This window comes from Saccopteryx bilineata, chromosome 4 (genome assembly GCF_036850765.1).
Source record: "Saccopteryx bilineata isolate mSacBil1 chromosome 4, mSacBil1_pri_phased_curated, whole genome shotgun sequence".
Lineage (NCBI taxonomy): Eukaryota > Metazoa > Chordata > Mammalia > Chiroptera > Emballonuridae > Saccopteryx > Saccopteryx bilineata.
Window position 1 is genome coordinate 202894466 of NC_089493.1, and position 23657 is coordinate 202918122.

At 36.6% G+C, this 23657-nt stretch overlaps 1 protein-coding gene across 2 annotated transcripts in view; it reads right to left on the minus strand.

Annotated features, from left to right (window-relative positions):
* AP3B1 (adaptor related protein complex 3 subunit beta 1) overlaps positions 1 to 23657 on the minus strand; it is a 318239-nt gene that overhangs the window by 29946 nt on the left and 264636 nt on the right. For both annotated transcript variants that reach the window (XM_066273625.1, XM_066273623.1), the window contains 2 exons: positions 12335 to 12566; positions 6655 to 6739 (listed from right to left, as the gene is read on the minus strand). In XM_066273625.1, the coding sequence (XP_066129722.1) occupies positions 6655 to 6739; positions 12335 to 12566 (317 nt within the window). The remainder of the gene's footprint in view (positions 1 to 6654; positions 6740 to 12334; positions 12567 to 23657) is intronic.

The window sequence follows — 23657 nt, forward strand, 5'->3', positions numbered from 1 at the left end:
GCCCATTCCCTTTCTTCTTTACTCTAGTCATTTTGAAAGTATAATATATCATATTTGTTTTATTTTAGTGGTTGTCTTTAATATTTTATTTATTTTTTAATTTACATTTTATTTTTTAGAATTTATTTATTCATTTTAGAGAGGAGAGAAAAAGAGAGAAGGGGGAAGCAGGAAGCATTAACTCCCATATGTGCCTTACCAGGCAAGCCTAGGGATTTGAACCGGCGACCTCAGCATTTCAGGTCAATACTTTACCCACTGTGCCACCAAAGGTCAGGCCAACTTTAACATTTTAAGCCTGAAACTTTTTTTTACCCTCCTTCAATCCTCTTGCCAAACATGACAAGAATATCTCCCACCTGTTCATGTTGAGACTTTGGTTCCAGTTTATTATTAAAATTTATTTTTTCATTATATACAAAGAATTATTTTTATATATTGATAGATTAGATTTTACAGGTAGAATTCTTTGTCCACTACTTTTTAAAAATTTAAAGTCTTTCTTGGTTTCAAACTTTAAAAATATCTACTATAGTATATCTTTGAGCAATTTTTTTTAAGGGTCTGAGGGTGGTAAACTGATGGAACCTTTGAAAAATGTCAACTAGGTCCCTAAAAAAATTAAAGGTCATATCCTTTGCTTTCTGGCCAACAGAATCGATAAGAAATCTGATTCCATTTACATTCTTGTTCATTTTTAGGTAAACTGTTTTTCCCCACCTCTACTCTGGATCTTAGAGTGTTTTTTCCTGATTAAAAATTTCATCAGGATGTCATTTTGTTCAGTCATTCTATTTGGCTTTTGATGAGTCTCTCAAGCTAAAGGCTTGTGAATTTCTTTTGCCTTAGGCAATTTTCTTTTATAATTTATTTCTTCCTTCAATTGTCCCTTTACTTTCCTTCTAGATTTTGTATTAAATGAACTGATTCTTTTAACCTTTCATATTTTCCATCTTGTTTTTTTTTTTTTTTTAACTTTCTATCCTAGTTGATTTCATTGACTCCCTCTTCCAAAAAAATAAAACAGTATTAGCTGTGTCCACTCTGTTATTCATCTACTAAATTTTCTTTGGCATTATGTTTTTAAATCTCCAAGAATACTTCCAAATTTTTCTCCTGGCTCCTTTTTCAAAGTAAGCAATATGTTCTTGTTTTATGGATGCAGTGTTTTCCTGAATCAGATGTTAATTATAACTTTTAAAGATATCTCTTCTCTTTCTCAAACTGCTCCCTTCATGGTCAGTGAGTCTTTGTAGTCATCTTCAGCCGTCCCTTTCAAATTCACACTTTCCCTCAACAGTCTGGTCATTCCAAGTTGTCCATTTATTTTTATAACAAAGGACAAGACTTCATTAACACGTGCAGCAAGTTTTCTACCCATTAGCTATGAGATACTAGGCAAGTTCCCGATAGATACATGAATTGACCAGGAATTACAACTGCCCTTTTTCTGTTCTGCTTGGCTGCCTGACCTCACCCTCAATTACCGGACAATCGCCCCTGGGACAGAGGGGTTCCAGGAAGCTGGTCCATCGCCCCAAGGAAGAGTATTCCAGAAAGCTGAACATACCAGCACACCCTTGCTGGAGGCTATCCCCAACCCTATAAAATTTTGCCTCAGGCTGTTTCTGGGGCCCTTCCTTCAGAGAAGCGCCCAGGCAGGTCTTTCTCCTCTAATAAAGCCTGCACACCTGGAGCTCCAGTGCCATCTCCTTCTTACGGTTCCATAGTCTTCCTATGCTTCAGTTTACAACCTCTAAAAAAAAGGATAATAACAGTGGTGGGATTTAGCTGGTTCACACTGGTTCCACAAAACTGATATCTAATTTTTTGTTGAGTTCAGCGAACTGGTTGTTAAAATGGCACTTGTAATCAGGGTTCTCTCTAAGGTGGATGTCTGGGCAGCTGCCCAGTGTGGAAATCACAAATTTACATTCCTTACTCTTTTTTTTGTCACACACACACACAGAGAGAGAGAGAGAGAGAGAGAGAGAGAGAGGGGAACAGATAGGGACAGACAGGAAGAGAGAGAGATGAGAAGCATCAACTCTTCGTTGTGGCACCTTAGTTGTTCATTGATTGCTTTCTCTTGACTGGGGGAGCTACAGCAGACCGAGTGACCCCTTGCTCAAGGCAATGACCTTGGGCTCAAGCTGGTGAGCCTTGCTCAAACCAGATGAGGCCGCACTCAAGCCAGTGACCTCAGGGTTTCGATCCTGGATCTTCCGCATCTCAGTCTGATGCTCTATCCTCTGCACCACTGCCTGGTCAGGCTCCTTATTCTTTCTTAACACTCATCTGTGCAACAGCGTACTCTAAGCACTTTTGGTAATGTTCATTCTATCCATAGATGAAAAAAATTGCAAGTGATGATGCCAATCAAAAAGCAATATAGAAATATCTTAAATAAGTTTTGTTTTTTTGTCAGGTATTATTTAATATTTTTATTAATAGTTTAAAACTCTTATAATCTAGTTTTATATACCTCTTTTATTGTTCTTAAGTATTTAATGCATAAAATAATAAACTACCTTCCAGCATACCATTTTTTTAATACTTAAAGTGGTCATTAGGGCAGAGAACCGGTTGTTAAATTATTTAATTCCCACCACTGGATAATAATACTTATCTTATAGGATAGTTTTATAAAAGAATTAAATAAATAAAAAGATACAATACAAGTATTTAAACAGTGCCTAGCACACTGCAACTGCCTGATACATGTTAGTGAGTTTTATCACTATGGGTCTCCTGTCTCCTGGAGGGCTGACTGGAGCTCGCTTGAGTGAGATGACTGGTTGCACAGACTTGAAAGTTGAAATGTAGGTGGGCAATAGCCTTATGCCTCCACCAACAGACAATAACATTGGCTTTTATCCTAGTGGTAGAGGGCTAGAAAATATTACCCTATTAGATACAACTGAGTTTCATCTCACCTCTAACCATTCCTGCCTCCTTCCTACAAACTCAAAACTCTGCTGTTCTCTTGGACTCCCACATTCACACCAAAAGTCCTTTGTGGCAAGTAGCTCACTTTCTTTACAGTATAATTATAATTCTTAGGTTTACAATTAAATGTGTATATTGCCTGCTGCTGGGGGTCAGGTTGGAGAACTGAAGATTAGAAGCGGTTCTTTAAAACCCCAAACTTTTTCCACTTGTTCACTTTGTGCTTGATATTCTGCCAGATTTGTTCTTACCATTGTAGTAATTTTTTCTCATGAGTTTGGCTCCATGGTTTTTATTTTGTCTGTTATTGTTTACCTGCTCTCATTTCTTTTCTTTTTTTTTTAATGTGAGAGAAGAAATAGTTAGACTCTCCCATGTGCCCCCAACCAAGACCCATCCGGCAACTGCCGCCCCCCACCCCCGGGCTGATGCTTGAATCAATCAAGCTATTTTTAGTGCTTGAGGCTAAAGCACTTGGACCAACTGAGCAATCCTCAATGCCTGGGGCCATGCTCCAATCAAGCCACAGGCTGCAGGAAGGGAAAAGGGAGAGAAGGGGGAGGGGTAAAGGGAGAGCAAGAGAAGCAGAGGGTCACTTCTCTTGTGTACCCTGACTGGGAATTGAACCTGGGACGTCTACACACTGAGCCAGTGCTCTATCCACTGAGCTGCTGGCCAGGGTCTCATCTGTTTTCTAACTGACAATAATTCTTCACAATTTCTGGTTAGCTAATGACTTTCTTTCTTTCTTTTTTTTTTTCTTCCTTCTTTCTTTTTAATTTTTTTATTTTTCTGAAGTTGGAAACGGGAAGGCAGTCAGACAGACTCCCGCATGCGCCCGACCAGGATCCACCTGGCATGCCCACCAGGGAGTGATGCTCTGCCTATCTTGGGGCGTCGCTCTGCCACAATCAGAGCCATTCCAGCGCCTGAGGCAGAGGCCACAGAGCCATCCTCAGCGCCCGGGTAAACTTTGCTCCAATGGAGCCTTGGGGGCGGGAGGGGAAGAGAGAGACAGAGAGGAAGGAGAGGGGGAGGAGTGGAGAAGCAGATGGGCGCTTCTCCTGTGTGCCCTGGTCGGGAATCGAACCCGGGACTCCTGCATGCCAGGCCGATGCTCTACCACTGAGCCAACCGGCCAGGGCCCTGTCTTCTTTTTTAAAAAATGTATTTTGTGTCTTTTTAATGGATTTTGGGCAAAAAGGGGTGTGGATTTTAGCTTAGCCCTCTAACTTGAATCTAGCCATGTTATTTTCATACTAGTTAATACATTAACATCTGCTGATCACCTGTTTATGTAACACACCTACTTTTAGAGAGTATATTATACCAATTTTAAATCTCAATAAATTTAATCAAGGACTTATGACCATTTAAAATTCAAAGCTAAAAGAGACACTAATATTTACCAAGTATCCATGTATCTATATAACTACATATAATAGCTCTATTTGTCTGTTTGTCTGCCTGCCTATACCTATCTATCATCTGTCTGTCTATCTATCTATCTGTCTATCTATCTGTCTATCTCATTGACTATAATAATTTAGAATTAATCTGGAAGCTAAAGTAGCATTATTTTCTTTTGTTCCTTTTCTTTTAATAAATAGAAGTATACCTGAAAGACTTATAACATTTCTGGTGGCTTATTAAATATGCTCTTATTACCCATAATTTTATGTATTGATGTGTATAATATATTATTTCAAGGAAAAAATTCAATATTAGCTATTCTTATTCCCTCCCCTCCACCTTTTATTGAACCAAGACTAATACAGCACACATCACTAAGCAAAAAGTGCTATTTACTATGCAAAAGGCACAATCAGTGATTGGCATCTAAGACCAATTGATCTACCCATTACCACTATCTCTCTACCCCCACTAGCACTACTATGAAGCTATTGATTTAAACACTGTCGATCGGTTTCCATTTTCTGATTTTGGGCAGGCCAATTAAGAAAGTGAGTAATTGTGATTACACTGCTTCAGGATCAATTACATTTGATGCAAGACAAAGTGTTCTTTTTGGAACACACACACAAAAAATTTTTTGATCTAGTATGCTTATGTGCTTAATGAAATCTAAAATAAGTAATTACTTTATACTTTCAAAAAAACAAAACATATTATGTACATACTTAAAATAACAAAGGTTGTTTTCTTTGTAAAATACATTCATCATTTTCCTAAAATTAGTTTAAAAGAAACTGAGAAAAAACTGTTCATATACACTTCCCAATGTACGATGAAAAAGTCAAACATTACCTACACATTTAAAGAGACTTAGTTAATTGTGAAAGACAAAATGCAAATCTCGTCCAAAGAACTACAGAGAAAATCTTTGTAATGAAAATAGTCTTTTTTAAACAAAACCCTCATTACATAGAAATCTATAATGTCCTTCAGATAACTTGACAAGAAAAAAGATTCTTTTTAGTTTTTAATTTTGCCCTAACTTAGTGCATGAGCTTTGTCATTGGGCTCACATTGTCAAAGTCATTAAAATGAATATACCTCTGGTGTTGGAGGCAAATCTATTTAGAGTGATGTTACTCATAGTCTTGTGCTCAGTAATATTGATCTGTGTTGTCTAATAGAAAAATAATAAACAATTACTAGGCAATGTTGGAAAAAGTAATCAGTTTTTATATATCACTAATATAGCAGACCTCCCAAAACATAAAGGTGATGATCTGCATAAAATCAATGTGTTATGCTACATTGCTTATATTCATCATTGTAAGTTCTCAGCAATAAATGGTATAATATTAGGCCTGAGTTACTGGTAAAATGAAAAGGCATATAAAAAATAAAAGTTGACTATATTTATCTATAAACTTATTTTTAAAAGTCTATTTCCTAAACTTGGAGATTTTTATCATAACAAATTTTGCTTTAAGCTAGTTAAAACTTAGATAAAATGCCTCAATTCTTTTTAAAATAAAAACAGAAATTTCAAATCCAAAGAACAAATCATATCCTAGACCAGAAAAATATAAGAGAATTCAAAGATAATTCTTAAATATGTATGACTATATACTTTGTACCAACTGCTAATATTAATAGTTTCTGGATTTCACTAGAAATGTATAAATTATTATATAAAACTAATAATCACAAAACCCAATCCTAGGAAAAGCTTTTTAAAATAATATTTATCAATTAAAACTTTGCCAAATGCATAAATGTTCTTTTGAATTTTATCAAAAAGCAGTTTGTAAATTAAAGGAAAAAGGAAAAAATGTATGGATTTTAGGTACTGACAATCAATAATTCTCCACTTCAGATGCTTAAGATAACATAACATATAAGATGTTTAAAAATATAGCTTCTCTGGGCTGTTCAGTAATATTATTAAAGTTTTGTTGAATTTTTTGTTGTTTTCTTACTTCTCTTGACTTTTCTAAAACTGCAGTTGTGAAGTAAAATAGTTATTTAGCAGTAGCTTTTTACTTTGACCAACAAACTATGAATTTAAACCACATATGACAGATTGTTGTGGCTAGTTGTATAACACATATTAAATACATATACTGTACAACATTTATACAATTATTACATGACAGTATAACTAACCAATGTCAAAGAAAGGCACACTTGTTTAAATTTTTTTGTCTCTCAAAGAGAAAAGCTGCTGAAAGCTTAGTTTGATCTGCTATCCTTTACAGGTGATATAAAATACAGAAAAACAATTGTACTTACCACAACTGGAAACTGGCAGTCTGGGTGGAATCACAAAAGTCAATACCCATTGAAACTGTAATGGATCCCTCAGGGTCCAGAGAGTCTAGGAAATTAGATAATTTAGACATGAAAACATAGAGGATGTAAAAAAGAGGCAAACTAAACACTGAAAACTTATGTAATATTTGTAGTTTGGTTAAAATAGTCAAATTTAATGATAGTTTATAATAACACTTTCAAATTAAGAATATTAAAGCAAATTATAAAGTAATTTCACTATTCTGCTTGAAGGGTTTGTTTTTCACAATTTAATTCTGGACATTTTTCAATGAACATATTGTATCATTTTGTTTCAGAAATGTATCTCATCCTGAGAATGTCATGTTTTATAATATTGTCTTTATAGGCACTGAAGGTGAAAAGAAAATAAATTTAGGCCTGCATGGAACAACTGTAATGAACTGTGGGTGATTTTAAGAGATTATGTATTTAAAACAATGGAATATTTATCTCGATATAAAAAAGTAAACTTTAAACAATGTTCCAAATTTCCACTGGAAAAAAAAAATCAAAATGCAAAAATTTTTAAATAAAAAACTGGCCCTGGCCCACGTAGCTCAGTTGGTTAGGGCATCGTCCTAATACACTAAAGTTGCAGGTTCCATACCCAGTCAAAGTTCATGTAAGAATCAACCAATGAATATATAAATAAATGGAATAACAAACTGATGTCTTTCTCACTCTTGCTCTCTCTCTTTCCTCCTTCCTTCCTCTCTCTAGAAATAAAAATCAATAAAAGAAAGGAAAACTGGCCCTGGCTGGTTGGCTCGGTGGTAGAGCATCGGCCCAGCATGTGGAAGTCACGTGTTTGGTGTTTGATTCCCGGCCAGGGCACACAGGAGAAGCGCCCATCTGCTTCTCCACCCCTCCCCCTCTCCTTCCTCTCTGTCTCTCTCTTCCCCTCCTGCAGCCGAGGCTCCACTGGAGCAAAGTTGGCCCGGGCACTGAGGACAGCTCCATAGCTTCCACCTCAGGTGCCAGAATGGCTCTGGTTGCAATGTGGCAATGCCCCAAATGGGCGAAGCATCGTCCTGTAGTGGGCATGCTGGGTAGATCCCAGTCAGGTCATGCAGAAGTTTGTCTCCCTGCCTCCCTGCTTCTCTCTTTAGAAAAATACAAAAAAAAAAAAAAAAAAAAGCAAAACTGGAAGAAATTAATTTGTGTACTCAGAAATTAACCAAGACAACTGGCATTACAGGAACCAAACGTAAGTCTAATTCAAAGAATCACTTAAGAAAATTACTAAAGAAAATTTAGTAACAGATTAGATTATCTTGAAAAACCAATAAAATGACATTTTATAGATTTGTAATTTCTGAAGCTTTATCTATCCCAAAATATAACTATCAGTATATGTACAACCACTGGTGTTTTTCAAATGACAATGATAAAACTTAAGACAATAACAAAATTTTATTGTTTGTGATTCCAAAGTCTGGCTGTATATTATAAGAATAACGGGGGTTCTTAAATATATACCTACTTAGTATAAATATTTATGCATATATTATATATTTAAATAGAAATCATCCAATATTGATTTCCATTTTGCCAAAAGTTTTCAGTGTAAGTGTAGTCATATGGTATAGTATTATATTTAGCTTTATCTATTCTGTATATATCTTATTAGATAGATGTGGTTATATTTTAGCAAACACAATCTAATACAGTAGACTGTGGTTATCCTATCGTTGTTCATAAGTATGATTTGCCATTAAATGTTAACCATGACAGAAAAGATGGTATAGTGGGAAAAAAGAATAATTCAATAAGCTTATTTTATCAAGAAGTATCTTTATGTCTTATAGACTCAATAAAAGCTAGACATCACAAGAGGGTGCTTGATCTTGATTTTTAAATGTTATTGGTTTGTTTTGTGGTATGTAAGTTGATTTTTCCAGTTTGAATTTCATTTGTGTATAAACTTTATTTATTTATTTTTTTATTTTATTTTTTACAGAGACAGAGAGTGAGTCAGAGAGAGGAATAGACAGGGACAGACAGACAGGAACGGAGAGAGATGAGAAGCATCAATCATCAGTTTTTCATTGCGCGTTGCAACACCTTAGTTGTTCATTGATTGCTTTCTCATATGTGCCTTGACCGTGGGCCTTCAGCAGACTGAGTAACCCCTTGCTGGAGCCAGTGACCTTGGGTTCAAGCTGGTGGGCTTTTGCTCAAACCAGATGAGCTCATGCTCAAGCTGGCGACCTCGGGGTCTCGAACCTGGGTCCTCTGCATCCCAGTCCGACGCTCTATCCACTGCGCCACCGCCTGGTCAGGCTGTTTATAAACTTTTTACCAGGATGCTACACAAGTACCAGATGACTTGCTGTCAAAATCTTTGGCAAACAGGTGTTATTGTAGAATAAATAACTATAATACTTATTTTTTTGCATTTTTCCTAAAACTACAGCTTATCAATTCACAGCTCTGTCATCACATTGTTCAAGACTATTCTTTAGTGAATCCATAATGCTTTCTTCTGTGCCATTATATACTGGGGTTTGGGTAGAGGCAAATTTAATGGCAGGCGCACCGGGCACGTGCCCTGGGCCCTGACTTCTGAAGGGCCCCACAAAACCCCAACTTTAGACTTTTTTCTAATGTAAGGGACTCAATATTTTCTTCTGTGCCTGCGGCCTCAACCGACCTTATCCACCTCTGGGTCTGGTCTAGTTTGCAGCTGAAAAACCACTGCCAGCAAATGCTGTATAACATGATGGCATTTATGGTTTAGATCTCTCTAAATTATGTACCCTTGTATTTCATTTGACAAAGTGACAGTTCTAAAGATGCCTTGTTGATAGCACTCTGATATAGTTTGGTATCGTCTTTAGTCTTGAGATAATTAAATTTGAGTCTTAGTGCCATACTAATCCTAAAGAACAGCTTATGATCAATGCTATGTTTTAATTATGAATGCTTCAAGAACAAAGTGATCAGCATAAAATTATTCATATAATGAATTTTTACTACTACATTGAATTCCCTACTACATTGGGGAAGTTTACTCAATCAGGTTTCTTTATTTGGATATTCTCTGGATCACTGATACATACATGAGGGTCATATAGAAATGGCTGAAAACAGTGGCTCTGTCACACCACACACCATTCAAAATGAAAAATGAAATCACACAGGATGCCATCTACTTTGATGTGACAGCTGTAGTGAAATCTTAACTGGACTGAAACTTGTCAATTGTTAACATAAAGCCACTGAATATAGTCAATGAACAGCCTAAGACTATTCTCTCTTTGTGTTTTACATCTCTTATATACTGGTCTCTTTGGGAAAAGTGTCCCGTTATTTCCAATATTCCTTCAAGGAATTCAGTTTCATAATAAAGGCAGGGCAAAATCTAGACAAAAGTCAATACGTGTTATAGACAAAAAGAAAACAGATGGTGACAAATAAGAAATCTGCTGAACTCTTTAACATATGCACATACAGTATACTTATTAAATAAAATAATTATCTTACTTCCCTTATTTCATAAAACACAAAAATACAGTTATCTGTTTTTGCTACTGTTTTAAGATATTTTGGAGAAGTAATTAAGATATATCACACTCTGTAACTATTGTAATCTATTGATAAAAGAGACTAGGTGGAGTTACATACAAATATCTACTGCATGGGAAAGAGCTTTGTATATTGAGGGTATTCACTAAACGCCAATGAAATAAATGAAACATTATAGTCGTAAAAATTTGCCTAAAAAAAGAAAAGCCTACAACTAGTACTAAGGCAATGTTATATATTCATATTTTTTCTATTATGGCCATACTATTAAATTTCTTATATTTATTTCTTTTAGTCTACATAGGCCAGCAAAAGTTCAAGTCATCAACTCATTATGCCAGCTCAAAGAAATTTTAATACTGTTCTACTGTTCTAACCTTTGATAACAGTTTCAACCTTCGGACAATTCATATATCAGCTGCTTGATACTTCTTAATTTTTTTACTAAGTAAAAAAGGCTGAATTTTAAGCAATCAAAGAATACAAACTGTGATATTCACAAAATAATTATATTACTATATTAACTTTAAAAAATATTAAAAATCAGGACACTCTGTATTCATTAAATGGTGTCTTAATTACCAAATTAATTTTTTTTAAAAGGGTGATAAGTGGATTCTGAACTCACCTTACTTTATCTTTACTTTAGTTTGGATCCTTATAAAACTCTAGCATATGCCATCTATTAGAAATTGTTTTATTCCTTTGTATAAAGATTTAACACAAAGAATGACTTCTTTACGGAATGACTCATGAAAGAAAACTACTCAAGAGGATTCAACAATGTCAAAGAGCTCAGGTGGAGATGAGGAAAAATAGAAAAGCTATGCAAAACAAGTAAAGAAAGCATAGAATTGGTTAAAAGGCTTTGCTTAACTCAAGTATTATAAAAAGGAACTATTTGGAACTTTCTGATTATAACATTTCAAAGATTCAATAACAGAATCTTATATTACTTTTGAGATTCTGCCTGAAGCTTTTTCCAATAAAACTTCAGGGATATCTCCACTTATACACACAAAAAAAACAGAGACAGACATTCTAATTATTACCCTATTTTAACATCAAAGTAAGACATACAATTATTACACTTAAATTTTAAAAAGTGTATTCTGGGTACAACACTTACACAATGGAAGGGAATGGCAGCTGGTGAGACAATACCCTGCCAGGGGCACTGGGGGAGCCTGGGCAGCACCCGCTGCACCTGAGGGCAGCCGCTCGCCAGCTGGTTGTGGTGCCCATGGCAATAAAGACCCAGCACTGCATTTTGTGTTTTATTACAAGAATAATGAGACTTCTGAGCTGTTTTTATTTATTTTTTATGTAAAAACACCTTGATTTTTAAATGGTGGCAGCATATATTAAAGGTGTTTAAAAAAATACAACGTGCCTGACCTGTGGTGGTGCAGTGGATAAAGCGTCGACCTGGAAATGCTGAGGTCACCGGTTCGAAACCCTGGGCTTGCCTGGTCAAGGCACATATGGGAGTTGATGCTTCCAGCTCCTCCCCCCTTCTCTCTCTCTGTCTCTCTATCTTCTCTCTCCATTTCTGTCTCTCTCTCCCCCCCTCTCCTCTCTAAAAATGAATAAATAAAATAAAACATTGAAAAAAAAAATACAACGTGTCTAAATACCAGTAATATACTGGGATTTGTGTGTATGGAAAGTATTTGTGTGTATGGAAAGGAAAACAAACAGAATAGTATACATCCATTCATTCTTCACTGCCTTCACTTTTCAATTTACAGCATGTGAAAGAAAACAGGGAAGGGGAGAAACGGAGGAACTGTTCTCACAGAGACAGACGACAATCATGCAGGAACAAAATTGAGGGACAGAGGTGGGGGAGGGTGATGCAGAGAGGTAAAATGTTGGGCAATTCTGATTCTTCTGATCAGCCCCTCAGTAATACTGACGTTACCCTTCCTTGCATCCAATTCACTAAGGGCAAAGAAATGTTTTATTTTGTATAATAAATTCAGTTTAAAAAGGGAAAACAAATATAAACTGAATATGCAAATAGTCAATAAAATAACACATATTCTACTTTACTTTTAAAATAAATACATTATCAAATACAGTTAAAGGTTTAAATGAGCATATTTACCTATTGGATTAAAAATATACATTTCCATGCCTACAGGAAGTTTTTTTCCTCCTATGTGGATATTTTCGATCTTTCGATCTGTAGTATTATTCAATGTTATTTGTACAGAGACCATCTTAGCACCAAAAATGCAAGGCTGTCTTGAAAAGAAATAATGGGCAGCTAGTCCTTTTCCACTCATTCGATGAAGCAGCACATGAGATTTCATTGGTACAAAGACAGGAGTACTGACCTATTGTACATGAGGAAAAGGAGAAAAAAGATGAATTAGTAAATATAGTTGATAATTCTTAGAAAATATGCAAAATTTTATGACATTAACCCTGGCTCTCCATACGTACTACATAAATAATAAACATTAGCAGGACATCACACACAGAAATTAAGTCAGAAATTATATAAACATGGAAAGTAAATGCCTTCAAAACAGTATTAATTTTTCTGTACTCTGCAGGCATATATAAAAATATTTTGAAAACAGTCTAATAAGAGAATAATCCCAGTTATATAAATATGTTCAATACTTTTTAGAGTTTATAAACATTTTTGTTAGGTTTTTCAAGATACACTAGATTTAGACATCTTGCTAATTTTCTTATTAGTTTTAATAATTTGTCAGTTGATTTTTTTCAGGCTTTTGAACTGTAAGATAGTCTTATCTGCCAATAATGAACATTTTGTACCTTCATTTCCAATTGGGATTCCTTGAATGTTTTTCACCTTGAATTTCTTTCACTGTAAACTGAAGACTACAACATCGTTTAAGTCAGTGGTCCCCAACCTTTTTTTTGGGCCACGGACCGGTTTAATGTCAGAAAATATTTTCACGGACCGGCCTTTAGGGTGGGACGGATAAATGTATCATGTGACCGAGACAAGTGTCAAGAGTGAGTCTTAGACGGATGTAACAGAGGGAATCTGGTCATTTTTTTTCTTTTCATTTAAAAAAAAATAAAATATTGTTCAGACTTAAATATAAATAAAACAGAAGTAATGTAAGTTATTTATTCTTTCTCTGCGGACCAGTACCAAATGGCCCACAAACTAGTACCGGTCCACGGCCAGGAGATTAGGGACCACTGCTTTAAGTGGCTTCTTCCTCTGCTCTAATGATTAACAAGCTCTTCCCTACTTTGAGATCTGGTAACTTCCTCACTTACATTTGCTTTCTTGAGCTTTCATGGTCCCACTTTTTAAATTCATATGAAACCAATTTAGGCCTACTGACTCTATTTTTAAGTATTCTTCTCTAAATATAGTACTTAACCAATACTCTGTACATGATTTATTTTTTTTTAACTTTTTTTTAAAATTTTTTTATTTTATTTATTCATTTTTAGAGAGGAGAGAGAGAGGGAGAGAGAGAAAGAGAAGGGGGGAGGAGCCGGAAGCATCAACTCCCACATGTGCCCTGACCAGGCAAGCCCAGGGCCTCAAACCAGCGACCTCAGCACTTCCAGGTTGACGCCCTATCCACTGCGCCACCACAGGTCAGGCCTCTGCACATGATTTAATGTTAGACTTTCCTCAATGATGTTAAAGTGAAAACATTCTAATTATTTATATACTTGGTGACATTTTTGGACCTTGACTTAGCTGCTAATCCAGTACCACGTTGTTTTATTTCTTACAGCCCTACAACATGATTAAATTATTTGGCAAAACAAAAGGTCCCTCATTCTTCTCCCCATCCTGCCCAGTACCATCTGACTTAATTCTCTGTTTATCCTTCCACTGAACTTTAAACTGTTTTAGTTAAATTCTCCGCTCAATCATGAGTGAAATCAGAGGCCACATATTAAATGAAGAAAAACAGTCCATTCTAAAATCATGTTCTGGCTATTTTTTTTCAAAGTCAGAGCACTGCACGTGGCTTGACATGATATGGGTAAGCTTAAAAAAAAATCGATTTGTAATTAAGCATGTCTAATCAAGACTGTTTCCAAACAAGTGTGTTCTCCCAAACTAGGTTTTCTATTATAATTATGGAAGTACATATTAATCTATTCAACATGTCCACTATGCCACAGAAACCTGATGACATTAAAACCTTGTTAATAATAATTTAAGATTCACCAACAAAAATCCAAAAGTTAAATATCACACACAAAATGAGCAAGTATCTTCAAAGCATCATTAAAGTATAGTATTCCTTTTCCATAGTTCAACTTACAAAGGTGAAAGAATTACAATAACCGTCTTAACGTATAGAAGAGTTTATTTGTAAAGTAGAAAAAATACTTGGGTATTTATGTAAAATTCTGGCTATATAAAGTAGTAGAGCAACTGGTCTGTGTACTCGACTTTGGCCCACTGATGATCAGAACAACAGGCTAGCATTTTAAGTTTTCAAAGCACTTTCACTTCTCAACTTACTTTCTTTTCCTTGTATAAAAATTATTTTCAAAAGTCTTTTGTTTCAGTTCTCACACTAAGCCCTATTTCCTTTACAAACCCTGGGACTGTTTATTAACACAATGCAAGACAGCAATCTTTAGCAGTAAACATCCAGACATAGTAGGCATCATAAAAATAAGCAAAGGGACACAGAACATGTGTGTGAATTTACACAAGTATGTATATATATTATATTTAAATATTTACACTCAGGAAAAAAAATTTTTTTTTCCCCTCATAAATTCCCATGTCACTAAAGCTATGACAATCAACTTTAAATACAGGCCCTTAACTGGATAATTATATTTTTCAGTATCTTATGTTTATTCTCTTAATTAGATGAAAAGCACATTGAAGACAGTAACCATGTGGTAGTTGGTTTTTTCCTTCATTGTTCCAGAGACACAGTTTTTGTTATATTCTTAAATACATATTGATGTAGCCAGTCATGGGAATATAAAGTAGTCTATGGGGAGTATAGTCAATAATATTGTAATAGCTATGTATGGTGTCAGGTGAGTACCAGACTTAGCAGGGGAATCATTTCATAAGTCATACATCTGAAATTAATATGATATTGTACATATATCAACTATAATTGAAAAATTAAAAAGGGAATAAAAACCTCATGAAAGCTTGAGCTGCCTACAATATGGGTAAGTCAAGCTGAAAGGAGGAGAGAGGCAAGTGCAGAGTAGAATGAGGAAAGCAGGACAGAAGCAGGGGTGTGGTGCACAAGCAGCGAGGAACTGGCCACCCACACATTACAGGAGGTGTGGAGAAGGCGCACCACGCCTTAGGGCACCAAAGAGCCAGCCACATGTCTCAGTGGGTTTATTCTCTCTCCCAATCTAACCCTGGAACATGCAGCCTAAATATTGTTTTCTACTTTGTCTTAAAATTCTGCACCTTTATTAAAATAGTCAGAAGATGTACATGCAAAGGAAGACAAAAGTATGACTCTAACTACCCTTCCACACTAAACCAAGTTTCAGATGCACTCTCTGATAAACTCAACACCTACAAATGTCCTCCATGAAATCCTGATACCTGTGATAATATACAGAGTTCTATGCTCTTCCACAATAAACAGCATCAGATAGGGCACTGGGTGATAATAATATTAACTTTTTTATTGTTTTTGACAGAGAGAGAGTCAGAGAGGGAGAGATAGGGATAGACAGGAAGAGGATGAGAAGCATCAGTTCTTCACTGTGGCACCTTAGTAGTTCATTGACTGCTTTCTCATTTGTGCTTTGATGGGGTGGGGGCTACAGCAGAGCAAGTCACCCCTTGCTTAAGCCAGGGACCTTTGGACTCAAGCCAGCGACCCCATGCTCAATCAAGCCGGAGAAGCCAGCACTCAAGCCCGTGACCTTGGGGTTTCGAACCTGGGTCCTCTGCATCCCAGTCTGACGCTCCATCCACTGTGCCACTGCCTGGTCAGGCAGTATATACTTTTTTTTAACTACAGACAAGGGCTAACTGAAAATGTTTGATTGCTTTATTTAAGTTGTTTTCTAAGTTCATATTACACCAATCTCTTTCAATATCTAGATCAACTACAGGTAATATTTTGTTCAATAAAACCAGTAGGTTCCACATATCCTTCAACAATGTCCATATGTAATACAATTAATCCTGACAGGAAAGCAAGATTTTAGTTCAATAATTTGTACATCTGATTAAATACCTATATTCCAGATCTGCAGATTCTTATATTCTAAGATACTAAACATTGTAAATGGTTTTCCTGACTTCACATTTTATAAATATTAATAATTTATAAATGTAAAAAAAGTTAACTACAGAGTGACTTATATTTGGGTTATGAAAATAAGGATGTCAGTGGTAGAGCGTCGGCCTGGCATACAGGAGTCCCGGGTTCGATTCCCGGCCAGGGCACACAGGAGAAGCGCCCATCTGCTTCTCCACCCCTCCCCCTCTCCTTCCTCTCTGTCTCTCTCTTCCCCTCCCACAGCCAAGGCTCCATGGGAACAAGGTTGGCCCAGGTGCTAGGGGACAGCTCCATGGCCTCTGCCTCAGGCCCCAGATGGGCAGAGCATCGCCCCCTGGTGGGCGTGCTGGGTGGATCCCGGTTGGGTGCATGTGGGAATCTGACTGCCTCCCCGTTTCCAACTTCAGAAAAATACAAAAAAAAAAAAAAAAGGAAAGAAAATAAGGATGTAAAAAAAAGATAGATATTTAACAAGTTTGAACAGATCCTCTTGGGCAGGGATAAGCAAATACAGCCCACAAATCATATATGGCCTGCTGCCTGTTTTATACAGTTTTATTGGAGTACAATCATACTCAATCATTCACATATTGTTGATCTCCAATAGTAGAACTGAGTAGCTGCAAAGCCTAACATATTCACTGTCTGGACCCTTTACATAAAAAGTATGCCAGCCCTGGCCAGTTGGCTCAGTGGTAGAGCGTTGGCCCAGCATGTGGATGTCCTCGGTTCAAAACACCCATCTGCTTCTCCACACCTCCCTTCTCTTTCTCTTTCCCGCCTGCAGCCATGGCTCGACTGGAGCGAGTTGGCCCCAGGTGCTAAGGATGGCTTCATGGCCTCCATCTCAGGCATTAAGAAGATCTTGGTTACTGAGCAACGAAGCAACACCCCAGATGGGCAGAGCATCACCCCCTAGTGGATTTGCTGGGTGGATCCCAGTCGAGGTGCATGTGTGAGTCTGTCTCTCTGCTATCCCTTCTCTCACTAAATAAAAAAAAAAGAAAGAAAAAGTATGGCTGAACTCTCTTCTAGGGGCACAAACATTGTATTAATTGTATTACATATGGACATTGTTGAAGGATATATGGAACCTACTGGTTTTATTGAACAAAATATTACCTGTAGTTGATCTAGATATTGAAATGTTATATCCTCCTTCCTGCCTCCCCCTTCTGTTTCGGGGAAACAATTCTCAACAGGTCTTTTATGTTTCTACATGTTTTTTGAGCAAAGGCATTAATAATTAGGCTCTTGATAATTTTTTCAAGGATGTTTACATTGCAAACCACCTTTACAAACAGGTAAATATCTCCCTCTGGGAAAAAAATTAGGTTTGCTAAAAGCCCCTTATAAAAGGCTCGAATCTTCTACATCCTGGTTTCTGTGTGTGTAAAGCAACACATTGCATGTGCAGTTACCATCTGGCCTTCATGGTGTCACCTCATAGGAACTGGAACACAGAGAAGTGATGCAAACGATGCTCTTCTGTAGTGATGGGCCTCTGCATTGCCGTGAGTAATCACTGCCCTTTGCCCTGTGTCTTCTACGGTATCCATGAAATTGTCTCAGGCTAACTGTTACCTTGCAAGTAGGTAACATCTTATATACTTCAAAGTTCTTAATACCCACCTCATAAGCCATTTTTGGTCACTCAGCAATTCCCAGATCCACTTACTCCAAATAGCTACATTAACACTAGGACTATCATATACAGCTATGCAGTGGCACCTAAGGTAGATGTGAGCTTAAATTCCAGCTTATTCAAGGGTTGCCTTTTTGGAATCTACACAATGGCACCATATGAGGTAGTAGCTTTGCTAAAGAGACTACTTTAAATAGCAGAAACTACTTTTTTTTTCTTTTGACTTTCCTTTATGGAAGTCCATGTTACGACCTGGTTACTTGTTTCTATGGGTTTCTGCAGTATCATGATGTGTCTAATATGTGACAATGAAAGTGTCAATTAAGTTCTGTGGCACTGAAGAAAAAGAGTGCAATGATTCAGGGTTGTTTTTATCTGGTTCAAGACTAAGTGTTGTCTTTTATCCCTAGTTGGGGGTTATGTATGGGACTGTCTACTCAACACATCCTACCATCTTCTAGGAACCTGGCCACATTCAGCTCTTGATGAAGCTGGTTTATTCTCATGCCACCTCATGACCTGGCCATGGTTAATTTGTTCAGAAATGGACACAAGGCCCAATGAGTCCTTTTCTGAAGATTTATGAATTTGGGACCTAGGAAGTCAAGCCAATCTCTCTCAAGTGGCTAAAATTTCTAATTTAAAACTCTACTGTTTGTGGCTATAGTCAGCCTTATTGTTCAGCTAAAAATAAAGCAGTGTTCAAATGAAAGCATAGAAGAGAGGCAGAATCATGCTGGTATCTTTGATTTGTATGGGCATGGTTCTTGAAGTGGATATATTCCTACCCTTTCTGAAGCCTGGCTTTCTGTAAAATATGCCATCTAGCATTCCATTCTGTAACTTCTCTACAACCCTCCCCCTTTCTTTTTTTGCTTATGTTAGTTCAAACTGGGTTTCTATCATTTACCTCCCTCCCTCATCTACTGATCAAGATCAGTCACCTTTCAGGACACTACTTGGGTGAGCAGGGTATAAAGTTATTATGGAAGAATGTACTCTCTTGTTCCTTTCCCTAAAGCCTTGCTAGACATGGAATGCTGAGACTGAGACTCAGATATGGCCTCTGACTAGGTTAAATGCTATGAATCTATCAATTCTCTAAGTCAAAACAGTAGAATTACTAATTCATATGGTTCAACCTAAGAGCTTGCTTTGGTTCATGGCTCCTTAGTCCCACCTTCAAGAGCAGAGATTTTCCACCTTTTTCATGTTGAGGCACATATAAAAATTACTAGGATTCTGTGGCACACCAAAAACTAAAGTAAATTTTTTGCCCTTCTGACAAAAAAATAGGTATAATTTTGATTTATTCACATTGGAAAGCTACTGATAATCTAAAGGAAAAGAGACTAAATAGACAGATACTGCAGATTTTAAAAATTCTTGTGGCACATGGTTGAAAATCGCTGTTCTATAGGAAAGAGGAGTCCCTGATGTGACCATTCTAACTCACTGGAGAGCAAAGCCCCTGCTCAGAATGGAGTAACACTTCGCCTTTCTTTGTTCTCTGACTCTGTGTCCCGTGGCATCTGGGGTGGAATTCTGGGACTCCTGGTCCAATAAGATCACCACTATTTCAAACACAAAGTAATTACTAAGCATTCATTTATTAATGCACTCTTTCAACAATTAACATTTGAGTTATTTGTGCCAACCACTGTACTGAGGACCATGATACATAGACAGAGTATCCCAGTCCTAAAGAAGTTTACTGTCTAGCTGAGGAGAACTAAGTAAATCAACTATGACACAGATAGGATTAGTAGATTAAGAGAACACAAAAGTTAGAGCTAGCACCCAAGAGACAGATATGTGAGGGAATCCATAGTTATTTGAATGAATGAAGTAAAATCTGACCATTTCTCATTACTTCTACTGTTACCATCCTTGTCTGAGCCACCACCATCTCACATCTAGACTATTCCAACAGTCATCTAACTAGTTTACTTGCTTCTACTCCTGCATTCTAGACAGCACAGACTAAACATAGCAGCCAGGATGAATCCATTAAAATAGTTACATCATGTCTCCTCCTATTCAAAACCCTCTAATCACCCCAAATTTCATTAAGAGTAGCAGCCAAAACTCCTTATAAAGAAAGGTCTATGCGGAGGACCTGGGTTCGATTCCCGGCCAGGGCACATAGGAGAAGCACCCATTTGCTTCTCTACCCGCCCCCCTCCTTCCTCTCTGTCTCTCTCTTCCCCTTCCGCAGCCAAGGCTCCATTGGAGCAAAGATGGCCCAGGCGCTGGGGATGGCTCCTTGGCCTCTGCCCCAGGCGCTAGAGTGGCTCTGGTCACAGCAGAGCGACGCCCCGGAGGGGCAGAGCATCGCCCCCTGGTGGGCAGAGCGTCGCCCCTGGTGGGCGTGCCAGGTGGATCCCTGTCGGGCGCATGCGGGAGTCTGTCTGACTGTCTCTCGCCATTTCCAGCTTCAGAAAAAACAAAAAAACAAAACAAAACAAAAAAAACAAAACAAAAAAAAGAAAGGTCTATATGGGCCCAGATGGCCAAGTCCCGTTATGTTTCTTTAACCTCATTTCCTAATACTCTTGAACCCATGACTCACTCCCTTGCAGGTACCCTGCCTTCCTTGCTGTGTCTTGCACACACCAGTAACGCTCCTACCACAGGCCCTCGGCACAGGTCCCCACTTCCTGGTTTGTACTTTCTCCAGATCCTCCAGTTCTGATCTATCTTTGCTCAAATGTTACCTTCTTAATGAGGCTTAACCCACTTGCATCTTTTCCTTCTATTCCCCCTTTTCTGTTTCCATAGCCACGTCATATTCTCTCTCTCTCTACATATATATAATATTTATAAAATTTTCTTATTTATTATGTTTATCTGTCTCCCCATTTATTCTCCATTTTTAGGTTCAATGTATAGAACAATTTTATCCATTTTCAAATATGAAAGCATAATTTTACTATGTTAAATTATTATAGAGATTTACAGATACTATACCTCTAGTGTTTATCATAACTATACTTTATTAGATGCTGAGTGCTCAATTATAACACGGCTCCTGAAAATATTAGTCTTATAGAGCATACTGTAGTGGTAAGTGGAGATTATCAATATTAATATTTGTTGGTTTTAGGATATGACTTGGCCAGAAATGTTCTGTTACATATAATTGTAAAAAATATGAATAAATACATATTTCTTGAAGGCACACATAAAGAAAAACATTAACTAGAAGGACTTCTATGATACAAACACTAATCCTCAAAACATCTAGCTTTAGGTAATAGCATTATTTCCCATTAAATATTAAAACTCAGATAAACAGGATAGTAGGAAAGATAATATTTGAAAACATTCATTTTGATTTAATTATTTAACTGCTGATGTTCAAAGAATTAACACTCTAGCTGCATTATAAGCAGATAGTTTGGGCTATCCTCACTATGATTCTTGAGGAGGTAATTAGTTCAGTAACTGTAATAACTCGAAAATAAAAAGCCTCCTGCTGGAGTTAACCAAACAAAAAGCATCAAATAACAATGTAATAATCCTCTACAAATCTTCACACGGCATATGTTTAAATAATAAAAGTCGTTTGTGTACCTTTAGATGGTTTATGAAAATAACCAATCAATTCTACAGATACATTATTTCTAAAGGAAATCTATGTGATTCATGATGCCTGTAGATACACAGAGACAAACCACACATATTTTATCAGTTTATTACAGTAAGCAAATAAGCGTGGAATGAGAGTGCACATAACTGTCTACTTAGCGCTTACTGAAACATTTATAAGAGCTGTTATCTCCCCTAATAACAGACAGACAGCGTGCAATTTTAGAGAGGAGAAAAGCTTCATATTTTTTAACACTTCACTAAAAAGTAACTGAAGAGTGTAAAATGAAAAATACTCTGTGCAGTTAGCTGGTAATGGACCATATTATCAACTCAAGTTAGATTTATAGGATACAAACTAGTCACTAATAGTTATTTTATGACATAGCATGCCTGCTTTTTTTGAGATTATTAAGATTAAAGTTGGAAAACTTCTTTTTAAACATAGCAGTTCAAAATGATTGAATTATAAAATTTAAATGAGAATTGAAAAATAAAACGTGGAATATCAAATAAGTGCTTAAGAATAAACCTTGTTCAACACCTGCATTACTGTTTCAAAGCGAACACAGCCATGCAAAACATATGAAACAATGTTTTCCGGCCTCTATGCTTTAGTCCACAGCCGCTTCACCACTTTTAAGCACTGTCAGTCTGTTCCGTTTCTGTACTTCAGAAAATGAAGATTTGCAGTACATAAAATGCTATCTTTGTATCTCATTTTGCTTGGCTTATTTTACAGCATATCTATTTAGATATGTGATTTATAAAAACTACCAGAAAATAGTTATAAGCAGAGATACAGTTTCATCTTTAAAATGAGCATATTTTAAACCAATCATATTTCTCAACTAGTAAAGTTATATAATCAGAAAGCTACAGTATTGCCTTATTTAACCAGTAAACCATAGAAAATGAATCTATTTTACCTATAATCCATAGAATTGAGCCTAGTACTTAGTACAGGATTAAAAATCAAAGGCCAAATGTGCTTAACCCTTAGCTATAATTGACCCAAAGAAATATATATATTTTAATCTTCCATCAAATATTACTTTAATAAATGGTGTAGAATCCTTAAAGTAACTTCCTCCTTACATAAGGGTAAAAGTAGGTCTGCAGTTGTAATATAAATAGTACAATAATTAATAAATATTAATACAAGAATAAACTTTTGTCTACTCACAACTGTAAACCTACTTTTGCCTACCCCTGTATAAATACATTTAGGTATTTTAGAAAATAATTGTGCTAATTATTCCTATTTTATTTTAGTTATCTTTATATAGTCTGAAAAGGGTGGAACTTTTCTTAATCTTTTATTTGGTAATAATCTATATATTATAAAAATAAATGTTTTCAGAAAGAGTTGACTATATTATTAACTGACATGTAATGAGTATCTTACTTCATGCATAATCAGGTACCAGCAAACTACACCTGTGAACCAAATTTAGTTCACTGCCTGTTATTGTATAGTCTGTGAGCTAAGAGTTGCTTTGCATTTTTAAATAATTGGAAAAAAATCAAAAGAAAGATAACATTTTTGTGACATTACAATTGTACGAAATTCCTGCCTGACCAGGCGGTGGCGCAGTGCATACAGCGTCAGACTGGGATGCAGAAGGACCCAGGTTCAAGACCCCGGGGTTGCCAGCTTGAGCGTGGGCTCATCTGGCTTGAGCAAAAAGCTCACTAGCATGGACCCAAGGTCACTGGCTCGAGCAGGGGGTTACTCAGTCTGCTGAAGGCCCGCGGTCATGGCACATATGAGAAAGCAATCAATGAACAACTACGGTGTTGCAACGAAAAACTGATTATTTGATTGATGCTTCTCATCTCTTTTCGTTCCTGTCTGTCTGTCCCTATCTATCCCTCTATCTTACTCTCTCTCTGCCCCTGTAAAAAAAAAAAAAAAAAAAGAAATTGTACGAAACTCCAATTTCAATGCC